Source organism: Hippoglossus stenolepis, chromosome 5 (genome assembly GCF_022539355.2).
Source record: "Hippoglossus stenolepis isolate QCI-W04-F060 chromosome 5, HSTE1.2, whole genome shotgun sequence".
NCBI lineage: Eukaryota > Metazoa > Chordata > Actinopteri > Pleuronectiformes > Pleuronectidae > Hippoglossus > Hippoglossus stenolepis.
This window is the reverse complement of record NC_061487.1, coordinates 5,369,294-5,390,736: the sequence shown is the minus strand read 5'-3', so window position 1 is coordinate 5,390,736 and position 21,443 is coordinate 5,369,294. Positions and strand designations below refer to the sequence as shown.

At 40.0% G+C, this 21,443-nt stretch overlaps 1 protein-coding gene across 1 annotated transcript in view; it reads right to left on the bottom strand.

Annotated features, from left to right (window-relative positions):
• The window catches only part of pot1 (protection of telomeres 1 homolog), a 79,996-nt gene that overhangs the window by 21,433 nt on the left and 37,120 nt on the right, over positions 1–21,443 (bottom strand). The window contains exon 10 of the mRNA XM_035157113.2: positions 19,748–19,903. Within this exon, the coding sequence (XP_035013004.2) occupies positions 19,748–19,903 (156 nt within the window). The remainder of the gene's footprint in view (positions 1–19,747; positions 19,904–21,443) is intronic.

Genomic DNA, 21,443 nt, shown 5'->3' with positions numbered 1-21,443 from the left:
GGATATGTTGCTTTTTTCCAAATTATTTTTCTAATCATTAGCGGAATGAAACCAGCTTGCATTGCATGCTAGCTAATGCACTGTAAGAAGAAAACATCTTCATGTTTAATAAAGCACCACCAATATACAGAAAAAATATCTAATGGAGATTTAATTTAATTAAAGATATGTTTTTCATGGAGCAGAAGCTGTGGAATGTGGATTTTAGTTTTGGCTTTATTTTAAAGTGTAAATTTACTGTTGAAAAAGTGATTAATCGATGTATTCTTTCTATTATTTTATATAATTTATTTTAAAACCATGCAATACGAATATGTGTTATTGTGTGTACCCCTGAGGTTAAATAAAGATGCTGAATGTATTTCCTTCATGGTATTAGATCTAAATATTTAAAATAAAGAAAATGTTATGACAATACTTTTGTCCATATTGCTAGGCCCGGCTGGGATTCAGACTAAACACGTGCAGGTTCAGAAGGAAGAGAAAGTTAGATGAGTGCAGAGGTAACCAGGTAAACATTTGAGTGCAAACAGTCTTCTGAGACAGAAAGAGAATAACTGCAGGAGGGATGGAGGGGAAGATAAATGGATAAATGAGAAATGGTAGAGTCAAGAGAAACTGAAAATGAGAGATGGATAAATCAATGGGCAGAGACAGGGAAAGTTAGGGAGACACAGTGTGGGGGCGAATAATGGCAAGACACTCTGAAGCCTGAAACAGGCGAGGGGAAGAAAGACCCCAGAAACCAGGATTTCATCTGAGTTAAGTTTACAGGCCAAAGATACTCAAATCAGAATTCAGGTCTTTGGGGTAGAAAGACTGCCGGGGTCACCCACTACTTCTGATTTCCTCTGTCAGGAAAAGGTCTAATTGTGATCTTAAAACTAATCGGTGAAGCTCTGAGGCCTGTGACATTAAAAGCTCAGTAAAATGATACAGTGTGAAATGCCCACAGAGTATTCTGAACCTTCAGGGCCTATGCAGAGAAAAAAAATGTTAAGTGGATAGTGGGAGATAATGATGTCAGAGATTAATCGATTATCACTTCAATTCCACTAAGAATTGAATTAATTAAAAACATTTACTGGCAGTAGCAAAGATGAGGACATGCAGAGTAAAGCTTATAGTTTATGCTGGCCATGTGTGTCCTTGTGTGCTGCAGTGTGCGTCAGAGATGACGTCACTTCGGCACGTGGCATCGTTTCCGCTGGTCATGCACCTCAAGATATAAACAGCACAACATGGATTGAGCAAGAGGCAAGTCTACCTCGGTCTCTCTATTCAGAAGAGAGGCAAAACGCTCGTACAAGCCACCTGGCATTAAAATGTTGGCCTAAATGCGTCATGTGATCAGATCTCATCTACTCATACATTTCTGTTCACGAAGACCAAGTTATGTTTTTTTTACCCTGACTACGTGTGTGTGTGTGTGTGTGTGTGTGTGTGTGTGTGTGTGTGTGTCGGCACGAGCGAGCGAAAGAGAGGTAGAGAGACGAGTCAAGAGAGTCTGAATGAATCTTGTGCAGCTGTGAAGAAAGATTTAACCAATTTCAGGAAAGTATTGATCGTTATGTGGTGATCAGTATTGAAAGTGTGGCGGTGGTCCCAAACAAATCAACAAGAAGAGAAACTCGTGAAACTGCAGCAGGTCAGAGGACGTCAGCTGAGTAGGGGGTTCTATGTGGCCTGGGATATGAGTTCACACTGCTAAAAGAATGTGGACACATATGGCCTAGACCACATTCCTTTAGCAGTGTGAACACAAATCCGTCCCCTCTTTTCCACCCACCTCTCCTCTCTTCTCTATTTTACCAACCGGTCGAGGCAGATGGTCGCCCAAATTGTTTCTGCAAGAGGTTTATTCCAGTTAAAGTGTTTAGTCGTTGTGGGAACTCTTGGGTTGCTGTATAATTTTCAAGGTCTCTGCCTTACTATGTAAAGTGCCTTGAGATAATGTATGTTAGGATTTGGCGCTATACAAATAAAGTTGAATTGTATTTAATTGTTCAGTCTCTTTTTAAAGCACGCCACGCATAGTTTTTTTTTAAAAATTTTTCACGAGTTCCCTGCCGCAAAGGTTAGAAAAGTGGAACTTCTTAAACTAGAAATCGTCAAGGTCCGGATATGATGATGTATTTTTATTCTTTCTCTCCTGATGATGTCTGTGCACAGATCTGCACCTCGGTCTGCCCCTAAGTGACCCCTATCATAGACTGTATGGTGGTTACACATGCATTTGCTGGCTAGCAGTAAGGGCCGCGCAGAATATAAAACGAAAAGACGTCCCTCAATTTTTAGTTTATTCTGAACCATCAGTAATGTGATTCAAATCATCTTTTGTAGTTTCAATTACTTTCCTGAATAATTGTGTGGGGTGTCTGGTGGATGGTTATAGTTAAAATGTTATAAAAAGCCAACATGACAAGGCTCAGTTAGAAAGTTGTTTGACCATTGGACCCAGGAAAATGGAAAATTCTGGATTTGCTACAATATTAAAAGCAGTGGCGAGTTTTGATGCTGCAGTTGATCTGCGTATTTCTGTAACTTCATTGAATCCATTGATGCAAAATAACAACTATGAGATGAACAAACTGTTCATGTGCACGGGGCCTCACAGCGCACAGTACAGTATTATCTACATGCTTTTCATCGGTTTCTAGGAGGAGTGACAGACTGACAGCTGAATGTGACATTTCGTTGCTTTGATTAAGTCTGCAGAAGTTTTCCTTCTCTCTTATGTACTATTCAAACAACTGTTTTATCCTGTGTGTTAAGTGTTTACTGAAGGAATCAATGACGGAGGAAGCAAGACACACTGACTGCAGTCCTCCTCCTCATGTTCTCAGCTTCTCTTTTCATCATAATGGGCTTCTTTCTCTGCTGATGGTCTTCTTCTCACAGAAACGCCTCATCCAATTTCACACAATATCACTGATGCATCATCGCAGGGGCCTGGTAATTGGGGGAAGTATTCCTATTCAAACAGTTCTTCAGTGGAGAGGCTTGCAGTGCATGTCACTGTGTGACTGTGAGGTGAATTGACAGATGCTTGTCAAACTAAATCCAATCAAAGTGACACTTCACCAATGATGTATCATCCTGAGCAGTAAGTGTTTTGAATGGATTCTTCTTTAGCATTTACAGTTCAGGTTAGCGTTTATGTGACCGTGTGGACCCTCCTGTCGGCCAAATGTGATCATAGTACTCTGAAAAAGGATCAGAACCACTGTGAGAAAAAAAAACTTGGTAAGTGAGCTGACTTAAACTAATATGATGATTCTAAATGCACAAAAAGACCGACGATAAGCTGAATATAACAGAGAGCTACTGTAGTATCAGTCAGGCTCCATTTTGCTTTGCGCTTCAGGCTAATGTTAGAATAGAGGCTAATATAAATATCTTACCATGCCCTCAGTAGCCATGGTGATCATTCATTAACATGCTGGAATCTAGCATGCAACATTTAGCATTTTCACATTTTAATGCTTTGAATAAATAATTAGCATGTGAGCTCTTTGGATAATAACAATTTATTATTATAAAATTTCAAATAATTGCCAATCCAATTGTAATAAAATGTAAAAAGTCATTTGATGTTAAAATAATAGATTTAGAAAACCTTTTCAACGTGAAGCTAGGGTGACTCTGCATTGTACTTCATGGGAGTGAAATTCATAGCAAGTAGGGTTGGGCACTGAAGTCATGTCTACTAACTTTAGTACTTTGGTTCTACAGAGTACTGATTCATGTTAAACTGTGCCAAATTTTGCCAGCTGAGCATAAAACTGGGTAAGAGTGTAAAAGAACATGGAGGGAAAGAGCGACACTAATGCCTGCTACACACTAGAGAATTATCAGCCTGATATCAGATCCGATTAGGCCCTACTGAAGATCGCGTTCCCGATTTGAGGCTAATCTGAACAGATTATCTGGCCGAATAGTCCTGCAGTGTGAGGCTTAATGTTACTGACTAAATCCCAGATTTTGACAAATACAAGTACACACAACACAAGCCTTTCTGCTTTGTATTGAGGAGCAGCAATTAAATCTAAATTTAACCTGACTTTATTATAATCTTGACACCTCAACTGACAGTTTTCACACACCTGGCAAATATTTTGCATCTCAATTGTCTCATGCTAGTATATTTCCTGTTTTCCCTTTTTTAGTTCACACAAAGCTCATTGGGTTTAACAGCTGTATATACGTGATCACAGGTCAAACCCACTGGTAACATATTCGGAGGAGAATGAGGAAAGATACTTAATGTAGAGTGGTTAACTGACCACATTACAGGACAATCCTCTTTGATGTGTTTCCCACAACAGACCTTTCACAAAGCTCATCAATCCAAGTGAGGATTTCCATGCGCTCCAGCTGACACGTTTGTCCCTGAGGGTCAAAAAACATATGGAGTCTGTAGAACACACAGTATATCTCTTTGGTGTAATTGGAATCAGTCAAGTCAAGTTGCACTTATACGCTGACGTGAGACGTCTTTTAGATCAAACCATATGAAAATCGATCCAGAACAAGATGTTACAATATATGGCCAACATCCTGATCCAGATACAAGCTTATCTACAAAAACCTACTCCTCACTGGTACACTCAAAAGACCTGATTCAAACAGTGATATTAAATAGGGTACTACAAGACGTGATCCTTAACAGAATACTCAAAAACCAGATCCCATCCCAAAACCAGATCTTAAATTGATGGTCCATCTGTCTATATGTGGAACGCATATCTCACAAACCGTTGTGTTGTTGACTTCACACATGCATGTGTATTCTTGGTGGTCATGGGAAGTGCAGTGCTGAGGTCTGGGTGATTGCGACCAGCACTCTGTAGCAGTCAGTGTGTTATGTGTAAATATTATGAACCAGTGTTCACTGTAATTAATTTCATTGAAAAACATTAATGTAATTGAAAGAAAAAATGTATTGGCTTATTGTCAAGTTCAATTAACACTGGTGAATCTATGAAGAAACATAATTACAACACATAAAACTACTTAGAATTCTATTTTTAATCAAATTGATTACTAATTTGCACTTCAAAAGGTTCAGTGTGTAAGATTAAGGTGAAAGGGATCTATTGGCAGAAATGAATATAAAATAATCCTAGTGATGTTTTCACTAGTGTGTTTCATCTAAATTATACAAATTGTTGTTTTCTATACCTGAGAATTGGCCCTTTATATTTAAATACTTTATATTTACATCGGGAGCGGGGCCTCTCTACGGACGCCACCATGTTTTTTACAGTAGCCCAGACTGGACAAACTAAACACCTTTTGAGTTTTTATAACAACTGAAGGCTACCACAGGCTTTCTTTCATGTTTGGAAGGGGAGGGTGAGAAGTATTCAGCTGCAACATGCAACTTCACCACTAGATGTCACTAAATTCTGCACACTGAACCTTTAATTTGTAGGGTATAATCTGGTTTCAGTTTCAACAAATTTCGGTGAGGATGTTGGGTCATAATAATATTATGATGCCTCAGTCTGTTCTGAAGACTCAGATCATGTAGACCAGGAAGGTGGTAAATCAGTCATAGACTTGTGCTGCTGCTCGTCAGTCTTGTGCAAGTTCACACTTAAAAAGAGCCAGCTCAAAGTTCAGTTCATAAAGATCAAAATGAACTAGTAATCAATCAATCATACTTTATTTGTATAGCCCACATTCACAGTTTATATAATATATAGAATTTGTCTTATAGGGCCAAACAAGGTGCAACATCCTCTGTCCTTAACCCTCAGCAAGAGTAAGGACAAAAAACTACCAACAAATCCTTTTAACAGGGAAGAAAACATGGAAACCTCAGAGAGAGCAACATGAAGGGGATCCCTCTCCCAGGACGGACAGGAGAGCAATATGTCACGTCTCGACATGTGGTATATATACAACATTCATGAGAAAAGACAGTGTCTAACATGAATGGAGAGGTGCATCATTGTTTAAAGTATTTATACAAAAGAAATGTTGGTTAGAGAGGAAGGGACCAGATATGACAATTGTAATGATAGAGGTATTGCCAATAATAGAGATGTACATGAGTAGGCATATTTTATTTTTAAGCAATCTAATTGCAATCTATCAATATAATTGACAAACCACCACAATCACGATCCATAACTCCATAATTTAGAATATTTTAATAAGTTCACAGTCCTAAAAATGAACAAGTTCAGTCCCACGAGAGAGCATAACACTCATGTTTATGTTCTGCAGCTGCAAACTAATCCAATCCTTCCAGAAATATGAGCATGTTCAATGAACGGCCAACTTTTGATTATATATAACACTGCTGCTCGATCTCTGCCTGGTTTGTCATGTTTCAGAACATTTCTTTTATCAGATTTCATCAAACAGAGGTACATATTTGATTTGCAACTCTTTTCCCAGAGCAATTTCCAAACAACACTATCAAAGTCAGCCTCACTTGTGTAACACAGTACAATACACATCTCTCCTCCAGCTTGGAGGCTTAAGTCAAGGTCAAGATATGTTTTGCTTTGCTCATAACATTTTACTGAGCTGTATTTGAACCACTGACCTCCAGATAATCTCGTTCAGTATTAGACTTAATTCTCATTACCTTGATTATTGTTTTAAGTGAAATAATGTCTTGATGAGGTGTATTTAAAGCATTTAGAAGTAGTTGAAGGTGGTTTGAGTAATGAAGCAGCTCTGTGTCATTATTTAGAGCTCTTTGATGCCTGGAGTGCTGGGGGCAGATGTGTCACGAGCACAGGGCACTTAAACAAGTAACAACAACTGACAGATAATCACTTCATACAGTGGTAATTAGACAATTAATGAGAAGAAACTAACTTCAATCAGGCAAATGTGAGGTTAATGAAGCAAATACTAAACAATACCAGTCATTTTCTATCAGCATTAAAAATGCAAACTTCACTGACAAATTCTCCACAGAAAGAAGAAGCTCCTGTTGTCTGTTCTCAAAACATTAAACTGAGCTATTAATATAAAAAAAAACTGAAATCCCTCCAGAATATTTCTCTTTGGTTTTGTGGATTTATGAGATGGGCTGTGTACAAACAAACAAAACACACACAAACAAAACACACACACACAAACGTTTGTACTTCTGTCTTAGTGAGGACACTCATTACATAATACATTCCCTAGACCCTTACCCTAACTATTCAAATGTATGTCCTCAGTTTCAGAAAAAGGCCCCACTCTGTAGGGCCTATGCTCAAAATGGTCCTCACAAATATACAGTGAGGACCAGGCCACGCACACACACACACACACACACACACACACACACACACACACACACACACACAGATAAGATGAACTAGGGCATTTGTTATGACATACATCAGCTTCAGTCAAGGAATGGTGAGCCAGGATGTGCTGAGATGTACAGTTCCCCATCAGTTCAAAAAGCATTGCCCGAGATTTCAAGCTATAAATTAAGTTATAGTTAAGACACAGACTTATGGAGAATTAGTCATAAAATGATAAATTGTTCTCATTTCTAATTTGTCATTCTTTCCAATTTGTTCAATTATGTCTGAAATATGATAACTCTTATGGGAGCATCTTTATGGGGATGAGCTGAAGTAAGTGCTGCTGGACTGGTGGAGGAAAATCCTCTTTATTTAAATGCTGTATATTTACACCGTTTACTATCCATTCATTTTTAATTTGGAACATAGCTGAATTTTGTAAATTTAGCCATGAAGAAACAAAAAGAGAGTTTGAAAGGCTGATTCAGTTACATTATTGAGTTGAATGGAGTTTATGGTCAAACTATATGTACAAATGCTGCATGGTAACAACAATGAATCTAGTACACACACACACACTAAAAATTCCCGACTCATTCTGGTGATATCCTAGGAGAGAGACTCAGCAATGTGTGGGTTAACATGAAAAAGGAAGAGCATCAGATAATATAATGTGTGTCACGGCACCAGTGTGTGCAGTCCTATAGCGCATGAGTCTTGCCCATAGCAGCCAATGCTTGCAATAAACAAAATCTGCCGTTTGTTGGAACTGATTTTGGCAGAATAACCAATATTGTTACTTTTGGACTAAAGACCCCATCTAATAACTGGCACAAAGTCATTGTGTCATCAAAGGTCTTTGCCATTCAACTGTCTTTGCTAGTTTCAAACAGACGGTTGTCGTTTTCTCATGCAGCACCCCCACGGTTTGAACAGCAATTGGGCCCATCTCGGTTCCCTTGGGAGTGTTGGTCATAAAATGATGCGTGGTCAGGCGCAATGTTGGTGCATTGATGTCGTTGGTGAACGAGGCGGGATATGTCCAACAGTGGTCACAAAAAGTGCGAATACAGTTTCTTTTTTTACGATGGACCGCTAATACAAAAAGATTAGCACAGCTGCTTCAGGATCAGAGCAGAGGAAGAGGTTGTTTTGTTGCGTGTCAGAGTCTCTATCCAATTGTGACCTGACCAGACTCCTGCTGACCTGCGCTCACTTTACACTTTAACAATAAAGAACACTAATCTGAAGTTTTTAGGACTTGAACAGTACTGAAGTTTACTTTGCGTTTGTTTGATTTGCTCCAGAGTTCATGAGACACGTTTTTATAAACATTGAAAAAAAGTCGAACATTTTGGGTGAACTGCTGAGCGCAAAAACACACAAATGCAGACAAACAAAATCCTAGGTGAAACACTGGAATATTAACCTAATACAATAGAAAGCTAAAAGCGTATCTAAATTATAATCATCCGATCCTGTTTACTGAGCTGGTAATATGTATCCTGTGCCAAATGTTAAATATTTATTCAAGAGCAATTTTTGTTAAGAGAGCCAGAGAGTCAATTTTATTTTTCATTAATTTAGGATATTTAATAATTTTAATTCTATTGAAATGTCAGACTGAATATTCTTTAGAATTAAGTTAATTGCTCTTTGACAGGGTGTACTTGCATGATTATGTTATAATATTATCACTATACCAGTTTTAAAATGGTTTCACACTAATGACAATATAATTTATTAATTTTTGCGTATTGCATCTTTTAAGAATGCAGAAGTTTGAGGTTTCCTTGTTCAGTTTACAGCTTTACTTCTCTGAGAATTTATTACATATGTAGGCAAAGTTGGTATTGTACAATGAGATATCCTGAACTGAATCAATATTCAAACAAATCAAATCGAACACAGCCCTAGCTAAGAAATTACCATTGCATATGGGAACTGTAAAGAAAACTTATAATAGGTGTATTTTTGCAGTGCCGAAAAAGTTCAGTAAAACATTTTGGGTGCACCTAAATTATGTGCTGGTGCACCTAAAGGAAAAAGAAGGGTTCCCCGGTAAAACCAATTTAAAAAGTTAGACTGGAGCCCTGTGTAGGGAGCTTCTTTTTTCCATTGTTAAACTAACAAAGTTAGATTCTGGTTGGACCCTTTCACGTATGGTTCCATGGTGTAACATTTTACGATGGGTTCTTGGTAAAACCCTTTGAATGGTTTCCAAATCAAACCTATAAAAAGGTTCAACTAAGAACCAAAAAGGGTTGTCCTATCGGAAAAAAACACTTTTATTTCTAGCACTGTAGTTTTAATTTTTTGCAAAGTTCTGAGATTTCCACCAATAGGGTGGGGGCCTTTTCCATCACCCTATCTCAAATTTGATTCAAAACAATGCTATGGCTTGTATTCAGCTAACTCAGACGCCTGCTGTGTTATTGTGGTTAATGCACTCAACAATCCTACATGAGCATCATATTTTTGTTTGTAAATAACAGAAAGGGATTGATCCATTGACTATTTTACATGTTGACCAACATTTTCTGTCATTCTCTGCTTCCAATGTAAAAATGTATGACAGTTGGTTGGGGGAAAAAAAATGTGAAGACACAGTGAGGGGTTTTCCCCTAAATTTGCAGATATTGAATAGACATAAAAAGCTATAAAAGGTACTTACTTCCAGAAAAACCTAAAGACAAAGAAAAGAATCCAAAGGTGGATCTCTAAAAAACATATCCCACTGCCCTTGACTGCATTATACACTGCTGTTGTAGCCACAATATCACAATGTTATGTTGCTCAGAGCATCTCTTGTAGTTCTGCATTGAGAAATACACTGACAAATAGACACACCTGAAAACATTGACTGAGATCTTCTGCTGAAGTCTGAGAGCTGGGCTGAAACCAAATATACCAAAAACCTCCTGCTTGCAAACACCCTAAACCTTGAGACCTCGAAGATCTGAGGCTGTTATAAACTGTCAGTGATGTAATATTATTATTTGATTATGTTATGTTATCTCTCTGTTCAAGTCAGGAGTGTCATGGCCCTTCAGTCAGCACTGGTAAAATAGATGGGCACTGAAACTGCTCAGAGGTCAATACACACTAGTTTATTATTAAACATATTCAGTCGTGTGTGAAAGAAAGAGAGCTGCTGAGGCTGTGTGGGATTAACTCTGCAGCAGGAGGTCAGGGAACATGGTCTCTATAGATGTAAGTTAGTCATTCCTCCAGTTACAGCACTGCTATTTGTGATTATTACAGGGGGGACGTCCTTGTAGGAAGAACTGAAAAGGACAAATAAGCTCCTGCTTTCCTGCCTCCGTCGACACAGCTCCACAGGCCACTCTGTACTGATTACCAACATATAAAAAATAGAAGGACAAAGACCTCAGACACCAAGAGCGACATAAAGAAAGACGAAAAGGCATTTATGGCTGTGAACGGAAGAATGCTTAGACATAATACTCTATCATTTGCAGTAAGAGAGCTTTTGTGCCGGAGGAGAAATTTGTAAAGACGATTTATTTGATGAACTGATGCAAGTGAGAGAATCATTCAATCAATGCGCTCTGTTTTTCTCTCTTCTTGTAGAAAAGGAGCTGACATTGGATAGAAATATTTCAAAAAAGAAAACACACTTAGTATTTCATACTTTGACAATTGACAATAACAGTGGGTTTGCATGGAACGGATGTTGGTCAAGTGTAACCTGTTCTTTGTTTGGGTTTTGGTTTGATTTCCCCTCTGCCAAATGGCAATAAATCAAAGACTGCATTTCAGCCAACTGTGTGTTCACGTTGTATAATGGTGAATCATGATGCAGATTTCAGTGCCTAAGTTCTGTACTGAAATAGTTGTCCTGCTTACCAGCAACATTAACTTCATTACACGTGGCTTGTTAACATAACTCTGGTGGCAACACACTCTCTACATTACTCTGACAGCACATAACGTTTGCCTGCAGTTAGCTAATAGCTACCTCAAATTTCAGCAGAAACGACAACAAAATGCCTAAAGCTAAATGGTAGAAAAGTGTGGCTGTATTTCACGTAGGGATTCCAACACTGATTCGAACATTTGCTGCACGTCCAAATGTTTGAATGCAAAGGAACACGACAAACGTAATGAAGCACCTGGTGACACACCAGATATTTGAAAACAGAGGGATGCTCTGTATTTGACTGGTTGCGTGACTCCATGACAAGCATATTATCCAGTAACATTGTAATAGTACTGATCTAACACAAGTATTGGAAAAAACCTGAAAAATATTCAACCCTATTGGACAAACTTCCAACTTAAATAATTTTATTATTGAGAATTGAGTGTAAATATTACAAAAGCTGCAAAATAACTGTGAAAAAAGTGTAGTGGCATAAATATGTTTAGAATGTAGTGTTTGTGTGTGTGTGTGTATGCTCTTGTAATTCAATGTGACTTTGTGACCGACGTAGTGTAATTTATGTCTCAGATACCTAGATACCTGATTAAAGATGCCTGTGCTTCCTTGCTACAGTCTCTTATACACACATGCACGGACACACAAACGCATTTCACAGCAAATTGAGAAAAATCATTCAAAATTGGTGTTAGATCCAATCTCACAGAAGCTGGTTGAATCTGAATCCCAGTGCAGAGATTCCTGACCAACACACACACGGTGGTTATTTAAAGTTATTATACATGTCCTGTGCAGAGAATAAAGTCAAACTCCCTCTGAGAGTATGTGCTGGGATCAGATTTGTTTTGATAGGTGGTCCAGGTTCGTGTTCTTGTTAGTGGATGTGTTTCCTTCTCTGTGAATCAGTTGTCTCTCCCCATGTTTATAGAGCCATATTGATTCATTCGCCAGACAGGCCAAAACTCATCCAGTGATTCAACCAGAGCAAACAAAGTAGTGAAAGTACAGGTTTGAACATGGTCTTAGGGATGTCACAGTGTTCCCTGAGCTCAGATAATAACTCGGTGAGTAGGATGTTATTAATTAAGACCAAAATGATGAACAAACGTATAAAAAGACAGACAGGGCTGAACAATTCTGCAGATACACGTTACAAACATAACTGTCGAATTTACCCCTGTAGCACCGCCCAGATACAGTTTGATGTGTGTGTGGGCATGTATTTGAAATACAGACACTTGTGTGTGTGTGTGTGTTTGTGTGTGTACTTGCTTGTGTGTGTCGGTAGTTGAATACATTTAGCCGTTCTACTTGGTAATTGCAATCTGTCGTGAGAGTAACCAGGTCCTCATCTGCGCAGAGTCCTTTCATCAAACTAAAAATCCCACAATTCCTACCAAACAGTCTACCTAGCTCTGTCAGAGACGTTACATATATATAGTCCCTGCTATAATGACAATGTTTATCCAAAAACATTACTTATTAATGTTTGGTATTTGTGTGCCTTGAGTGGAACAAGTCATTTGCTTGTCACATACCTGTTTAAGTGATTGAAATAGATATGATACAGGTTGTGGCCTGATATAAACTGTAAAGCCAAACCGCCATGAGGTGGAAGTGCATGATCACAGAATAAGTCAACAACATAATGTCTCAGACCTGGCATTTGATAATTATTTAGCAAAACTATTATGACGACAGCAATTATGCATCACACCAGAACACTAATACTCATAATAAATAACAAAGGTCCCGCATACTCACAGTTTGACTGACAGGGGAAGTGCAGCATGCACGGAAACAATGAGCACTGAGTTTGAAAAAAAACTTTTCACACACTGTGGCGAAAGTGATGTTTAGTGTGGAGAGGGTCTGTCTGTCCCCTACTCTACTGAGAGTGGAGTCAGCCAGTGCTAATTACTGTCTGAGCTGTAGCTGTACACAAGCTGAAGCAGCCTGAGGTTTGTGTTAACAGTCAGTGACATCCGGCCCTGCTCCTCTACATTTGATTGTTCGCAGGCTAGTGGAAAGTACTAACCTCCGAGCAGGGACTTCTTTTGGGACAGGACTGTAGTTTCTCCAGTCAAAACACCTAGTTTCTTGGAAAGGCCTTTGACCACTGAAATCTAACCAGTTCATCTTTAAATCCAAGTGACAACTGGTCAATATTTGAAGAATTTTAATAAAGGTAGACTTTTGCAAGATCATCGTGACCTTGACCTTTGACCACCAAAATCAAATCAGTTAATCTTTGAGTTGTTTGTAGATGTTTGTACCAAAATTAAAGAAATTCTCTCATGGAATTCTGGGATATTATGTTCACAAAAATGGGAAGGACAGAAGGACTGAAAACCCCAAAACATAATGCCTCCTGCCCCTGGCTGTCGCAAGCGGGATTGCATACAGATGCAGATAAATAAGAATATGATGTAGGGGGTTTTCCCTCTCTTTATTCAAGAGCATGCAGTGTTTCCCCGAGGATCGAGTTGTAGCAGCGGAGGTAAAGCACGCTTGCAAGCGAAAAAATTTGCTAACCCATTAAAAAAAATGAGAATAAAATTATTACCTATACATTACAGCATATTGCTAGCAAAGAACACACAAATAAAACCAAATTGCAAAAATCCTCCTTGTGTATCATACAAATACACAAATAGAACACACTATTGTAAGATAGAAAACTGATCACGCAAATGTTAACGTTCCTTTTTTCTGCGAGCGCCCCGTGCCGCCCCCGTCATGATGCCCATGTTGATCTTCGGTAATGGGGTTTTCCCTTCACCTGTGGCTGCTTCACTGTTTGTGTCGTTCAGTGTGAGTGATTGTGGGCAGGGCCGGCCCAGGGCGTGTGTGTGTGTGTGTGTGTGTGTGTGTGTGTGTGTGTGTGTGTGTGTGTGTGTGTGAGAGTGTAAACTCTGCCACGCTCTCAGACACAGAGAGGAGCGGCACAACTCGCTAAATGTCAGTGACAATGCGCAATTTATCGAGGTCCCCAAATTGTATGTACCAAACCAGAGTTATTATTTATATATTATATGATAGGTCGATATAGTAATAATTGCAACAGGTCTACTCTGTGCTTGTTATTATGAAAAAAGAAAAAAAGGTCAGCAGCGCCGGTCGTAATTCAGCACCGCCGCTGCTAAATGCATGTAGGGGAAACACTGGCATGGTCTTTCAGTTTGACAGCAGGACTTGTGTAAGGCTCTTTCTCAAAACCCTGAGCTCACACTCAATGATACCCAATTTGTGCTTCGATTTGCTCAGCTTGTGCTCAAACTGTGCTTCTGCACTCAGATGTTCAGTGCTCCAGCTTTACTTCTTCACCTCACACTTGTGCAAATTTTGACAGACTTGTTGCACAAAAGAGGTCAGAGGACAGAAGAAAAATCCAAGAGCAGTGGAGAAATCGGAGAGCAGACACATGCGCAGAGAAGCAGAGTGAGGAGAGGACCTGAAGCTGGAGCTTTGGAAGTGCAAGCAATAAAATATCTGAGTGCCAGCACACAGTTTGAGCACAAGGAGAGCAAATCTAAGCACAAGCAGGGGCTATTTGAGTGCCAGTGCAGGGTTTTAAGTGAAAGCATTTCAAAATTCAAACGTTAAGTCCTGCTCTCAAACTATAAGAATGCACCCATGAAGAAAGATAGAAAAAAAATGTATTTTAAAGTCTTATATAGATGCTTTTCTGTTGATATCACCTGAATTCACCTAATTTCTAATAGCAGGTGGTTCAAAGTGGGAATATATAACAAGACACAAACAAATTCAAAGTATGTGAATTTGGAGAAACTCTAAAGTCTGAGCCTTTCTCTCAATAAAGAGTCTTTTTTTTTGTATCTCTGCAGACGTTACAACAGAACTCTGAGTACACGTCTATATTAAACTCAGCATAGAGACAATCCTCTGAGCGATTGTGTAACTGACTGAGAGCCACCATCCATCACTGCAGCAGGTTCAAACAAACATCCAACAGAAAACCTGACTGTGTTGTGTTCCGGACTGATTCCTATCAGGGATGATTCTGTGTGCTGTCAGCAACTTTTAAATCAGGAACAATCCCTCCGTCTCACTCTGTAATCTGAGAAACCTCAGCAGACACGACCTGTTTTTATCCTTTATTGACTCAGAAAAGCTCAGAGCTTTCTTTCCCCACTTCTTACTTATCTACTTTAGTTTTTTACTTTAAAACTGTATTTTCGAGTTCATGACACAGTCACTACATGTCTGATACACGTTGAAATTCCATATACACTATTCTTATTTAAATATCTTTCAGCATTTCCATTTCAAATTCATTGGCAAGAAATTAACATCCCTTTAATACCAAGATATGAGCAAATGGGTTTCGTCTGAAATTAATGAGTATTTAACCCATGAAATCTGTGTCTGTCTGATTACATTTACTTCTTAGTGAACAATCAGTTATCAGAATTATTGTCTGAAATCCAATGCACGTGGACAGATGTTGACATTGTGATCTGACGCCAATTTTCCCTTGACGACGACTAGGTTTAGACCCTATGGTCTTCATCTGTGATTAAAGTATGACTTTGAAGTTGATCAAAGGAATCCTCCTTTGATCAACTTCAAAGTCATACTAGTGTTGTAGAATGAAACAGATCATAGCAAATTAGCTCACCTATTTAAGAGAAACATTTGTCAGTGGAACCAGACACGACGACCGTGAGCCAACGTCAGACACACGAGAAACTTCTCTCCAGTGACTTTCGACCATCACAAGACAAGAGAATACTCTACAAAAACTTTTGTACACAGCTACAGAAGAAAGTACTCTACAGAAACCTTCTTGCTACACTGCAGCACCTGTTAATCGACATGGAGGATCAAAAGCTCAGGAGATGACAACACAAGTGCAGCATGAAGAAAAGGCTCCGCCGAGCCCTCCAGGACTCGCAGAGGGAGAACCAGGAGCTGGCGGCTGAAAACGCCCGTCTGAAGGAGCTGGAGGCTGAAAACGCCTGGCTGAAGGAGGTGGAGGTACTAAACGGCCGACTGGAGGCTGAAAATGCCTTGCTGGAGGCTGAAAATGCCTTGCTGAGGGCTGAAAGCGCCCGTCTGGAGGAGCTAGAGGCTGAAAACGCCTGGCTGAAGGAGCTGGAGGTACTAAACGGCCGACTGGAGGCTGAAAATGCCTTGCTGAAGGCTGAAAATGCCCGGGTGAAAGACCTGGAGGCTGAAAACCAACGGCTGGAGAAGCTGAGGGCTGAAAACGCTGCTCTCAAAAAGCAGATCACCATGGAAAATATTTCCTGGGGAGAAGAGAGGAAGAAGGTGGTCGAGAAGTTGGAGTCTTCTGCCTCACTTCTGTTGAAGTCCAAAGACGACCTGACCGGCTTGATTCAGCTCATGGAGTCTGAAAAAGCCAAAAAGAAGGAGCTGGAGAAGGAGCTCAGAAACATGAACATGAGCTTTAAAGTAAAAGAGGAAGAGGTCGTCTCCCTCTTTAAAGTAGAAGAGGAAGAGGTCGTCTCCCCGAATGCAGACCTGAAGCTCCAGCAGGACAAGCTGCAGCACTACATCCTCAAAAATGAGGGCAGGTCCGAGGAAATAGAGGAGTCCCTAGAAAGGAAATCAAGCTGGAGGACGCCATAAAACTCCTGATCCAGCAGAACATTGTGCTTCAGGTACATTACACCAACTCATTCTGATTGAATAATATTGGATTGTTGATTTGTTTCCGATTCAGACTTTGAAAAAGAAAAGAGTGAAACTTATGTTGTCTCTGTGTTTTCAGGAACAGGCCTTGAAGACTGACAGCTACAAAGAGAGGGTCAAGAAGGAGAAAGAGGAGAAGAAAGAAAGGAAGAAGAGCGAGAAGGAGGAGAAGAAAGAAAGGAAGAAGGAGGAGAAGATGAAAAAGAAAAAAAGGAAGAAGGAGGAGAAGATGAAAAAGAAAGAAAGGAAGAAGAGAGAGAAGGAGAAGGAGGGAACGACGAGGAGGAGGTTCCCCTGTTTTCTCTTCAACTTCAAACCCTCCTAATCTCCTCTCCCATCCTTTCTCTCCCTCTGCCCTGTCAATCATCCCCTCATCCCAGCTCCCCCCACTCCCTTACACCTTAACCCCCTACCCTCCTTACCCTCTTCCCTCCCCTCCATCTACCTGTATGTGTTAGAAAATGAAAAAGAACGATCTATCAATAACAGTGACCTTTCCTCTGTCTAGTGATTCCAGAAAGCTCTGTCAGTATGTGACTTGTATATCTCAAGAACTGTTCTTCTTATCAGCTACACACATGTTTATTCAAAGGCCGATTGAAGACCAGTGTTTGTGATTGTTATGATTTTTATTTTAATAAACTTTGAATAAACAGACAACCAGCGCTGTGGCTGATGTTTGGTCCACAATCATCAACCCTGTACACCAGGGGGCCAGGGGGAGAATGTCCACCCACTCTGGAGGCTCTCACTGTGACATGTTCACAAATACACCACTTCTGGAGAAACTGCGGAGATCAGCAGCTAAGGAGATCCTAAAATTGTTTTTAGGCATCAGAAAAACTCAAAAAGGTTTTTGCTACTGTAGAGACATGGTGGTGCAACATAGCAGCCTTAGTGGGAGAGGACCAGCTCCCGATGAAATTATAACATCTTACACACTGGACCCTTTTAATAGTATTAAGTATTAGTAATTTTGTTTTTTAAACAACACACTGGACCTTTAAGGGCTGTGAGTGAGGAGCAGGACCTAGTTGCCTGGGTTAATGTGGGCGTGTCCTTGTTATTGCCACATCATCACGTGGTTTGAAGATGCTGGGCAGATGGTTAGGTGAAGCTTCTGTTTGTGATGATGATCATATAATCCACGTTCTCAGGGGGCTTTACTCACTCCTATAGAGGAACATGTTCTGTTTGTACACCTGCCTTTACACATCAAATAAAGAACATGGTTCCATCTACAGTATCTGTTTCATATAAAACATGATTAAATCCATGTTACATATAAAACATGATTAAATCCATGTGTTTATATAAACAGCCTCTCCTGCTGAAAACGCCCGTCTGGCGGAGCTGGAGGCTGATAACGCCTGGCTGAAGGAGCTTGAGAGAGTAAAGGCCCGACTGAAGGAGCTGGAGACTGAAAGGGCCTGTCTGGAGGAGCTACAGGCTGATAACGCCTGGATGAAGGAGCTTGACAGAATAAAGGCCCATCTGGAGGAGCTGGAGGCTGAAAATGTCCGTCGGAAGGAGCTAGAGGCTGAAAACGCCTGGCTGAAGGAGCTGAAGGAGCTGGAGGCTGAAAACGACCGTCTAGAGGACCTGGAGGTAGTAAGCGTCTGTCTGAAGGAGCTGGAGGCTGAAAGCGCTTGTCTGGAGGAGCTGGAGAAGAAAGAAAGGAAAAAGAGAGAGAAGGAGGAGAAGATGGAGACGAAAGAAAGGAAGAAGAAAGAGAAGGAGGAGAAGATGGAGAAGAAAGAAAGGGAGAAGGAGAAGAAGATGGAGAAGAAAGAAAGGAAGAAGGAGGAGAAGATGAAAAAGAAAGAAAGGAAGAAGATAGAGAAGGAGAGCGAGGGGACGACGGACAGGAGGCTCCCCTGTTTTCTCTTCAACTTCAACTCCTCCTAATCTCCTCTCCCATCCTTCGTCTCCCTCTGCCCTGTCAATCATCCCCTCATCCCAGCTCCCCTCACTCCCTTACACCTTAACCCCCTACCCTCCTTACCCTCTTCCCTCCCCTCCATCTACCTGTATGTGTAAGAAAATGAAAAAGAACGATCTATCAACAGTGACCTTTCCTCTGTCTAGTGATTCCAGAAAGCTCTGTCAGTATGTGACTTGTATATCTCAAGAACTGTTATCAGCTACACACGTTTATTCAAAGGCCGATTGAAGAGCAGTTTTTGTGACTGTTGTGATTTATTTTTTAATAAACTTTGAATAAACAGACAACCAGCGCTGTGGCTGATGTTTGGTCCACAATCAAAATGATGAAAACCAAACATTTATATGTAAAAAAAACTAAATATCTATTTATATTTTATTCCTTTGTATTTTAGCTGGAAAACACACCTTCTCTGCAGCACTATCCTTTTATTAGATTTAATTATATTATTTTTAAAGACACTGACAGACTATGTATCTACTTAACTAAGGTATGTTTACTTAGTTTTTCTGCTTATTATTCTGCATCAAAATATACAGAGGCTGTACATCACGTAATAACTCCGCTGCAGAGATCACATGGTTTTGTTGACACCTCATCGACACCGGTGTCGGCTATCCTCACAACAAACTCTCTTTACGTCTTCATACAGTCTATGGTTTAGACGTATATTCAAACTTTTTTTTTACGTTGAAATGTTTGCTGGGTAACTGATCTGTTTTCTCACACTGTGTGCACCGCTAAGTCTGGAAGAAGAAGGTTCTGCTTATTCCAGCACTATGTATCTGTTGTTTCTCCGCTCATATGTGACTGAAGTATGACTGAGAATTAGGAGATGTGACGTTTGATGCAAAATGAGTCAAGTGCACAGGTAGTAATTTGTACCTTGAGCATTACCATGGTGATAAAACATCTTTTTGGAAAATTTTGTTTTTCTAAGAGATCTCTGACCTTCAGCTGACTGGCGACCTCCACGTGGTTGTCGTAGACGAAAATGTTGGCGATGAGGTCCTCTTTCTTCTTGGAGAAGACGGTCGGCCCCTCTGTGACATTTGCCTCCAGTATCACCTTCAGCAGAGTGCGAGGACACTTGGTCCCGTCCCACACCTGACAAACACAAAACAGATGACTGGTGAGAATGTGCTGATCAGAACAGGAGACAGAGCTTATCAAACACTTGTACGTGATGGTCAAAAGCAAACTAGTGTGCAGGACCACACAGGTTGTGTTGGATCCACATGCTGCCAAAGTAAACAAATAAACAGGAAGCTGGAGCAATGGGACGTAAGAGACATTGTCAATGACGACAAGAGAGTGTTCATAACAACAGGCGCCTTTATGATAAAGACAAGGACAACTCATTCTCCAGTTGAGGATTCTCTGTACCGAGTGGAGCTTCACCGAACTTTGAACAAACAGGTGAACAGCTCTCAGTGCAGCAGCGGGGCGTGGCTTCAGGGTTCTGTGATCTTTACTTGCTGCAGCTCAAGTAGTGCAGGTCACTTTAGAAGTCCCCCAAAAGAAAGATGCAACCAGCATTACCACAGGTCAATCAAACATCTCATTCAACAAGTAGGTTTAGTTAATGCACTAGTATTCCTACTTCTAAAATACACACAGTGACCAGCAACACCTCCATTGTGTGGATGCAGAGAGAGACAGATACAGATCAGTCTGACGCAACATGAGAAAAGGAGAATAGTGATCATCTTGTGTTTTATTAATGCATATAATACAAAAACAACATTATCTGACTGGAAAGATCTCAGTAGAAGAAAATCTAAAATATGATTTGTATTTCTAAAAACTTGTCAGTTCATTCACTCAACAGAATAAAGACTGACGAAAAATGTTTTAGTGCTGTAATTTAGGGTTATTTTCATTGCTTAATGTGCTTTATTATTTTTAATTTATTTATTATTAATTATGTACAATGTTAAATAAGGATGAAAAGTTCAGATTAGTGACATCCTCAAATGTCTATCACAATAAAATAAAAACAGTTAAAAGTAGCAAATACTCCCTTTGGAGAAGATGAAACAATTTTCTTTTTCTGTTTTTGAATAAAAATAATAATTAAAAGGATTAATTTATCTACTTGAACTGTTTGACATTATTAGTGCGGTTATATCTGAGCATTGTAGTCACATTTGTTGTCACAAGTGAAATTGGGCTGATGTAAAGCAGTCGAGAGCAGGGCAGGTGGGGTGGGGTGCTTGAGTTGGGGGTATAACAATCTCTTCTCAATCTAAAAGCTTGTTATGATTTGGACAACACCCTCTCCTGGTTGTACGAGTGGTTGTGCAGCAGCCTGTTACAGCTCAGCCCAGCTTTAGGAATCAGTGAGAACAGCCTGGCAGCAGACCAGCAGATTCGCTGCCAAACCCTGTTCAAATTTATCTACTCTATCAGCCTCACTGGCAGGAACCCAGCCGTCACTTACAGCCTCATTTCTGTTTTCATCACTGAGGTAGAAGGTAAGATACACTGATACACAAGGTACCGAGATAAAATACACGAGTCCAAATCCCATTGAGGCCGTCAGACTGAAGTAGATTTACTACAAGACTGATGAAGACTGAAGGCAAACAGCTCCATTATTACGAAGGAAAAAATAATATCGACTTCTTTAGTTTCAAATCAAAGT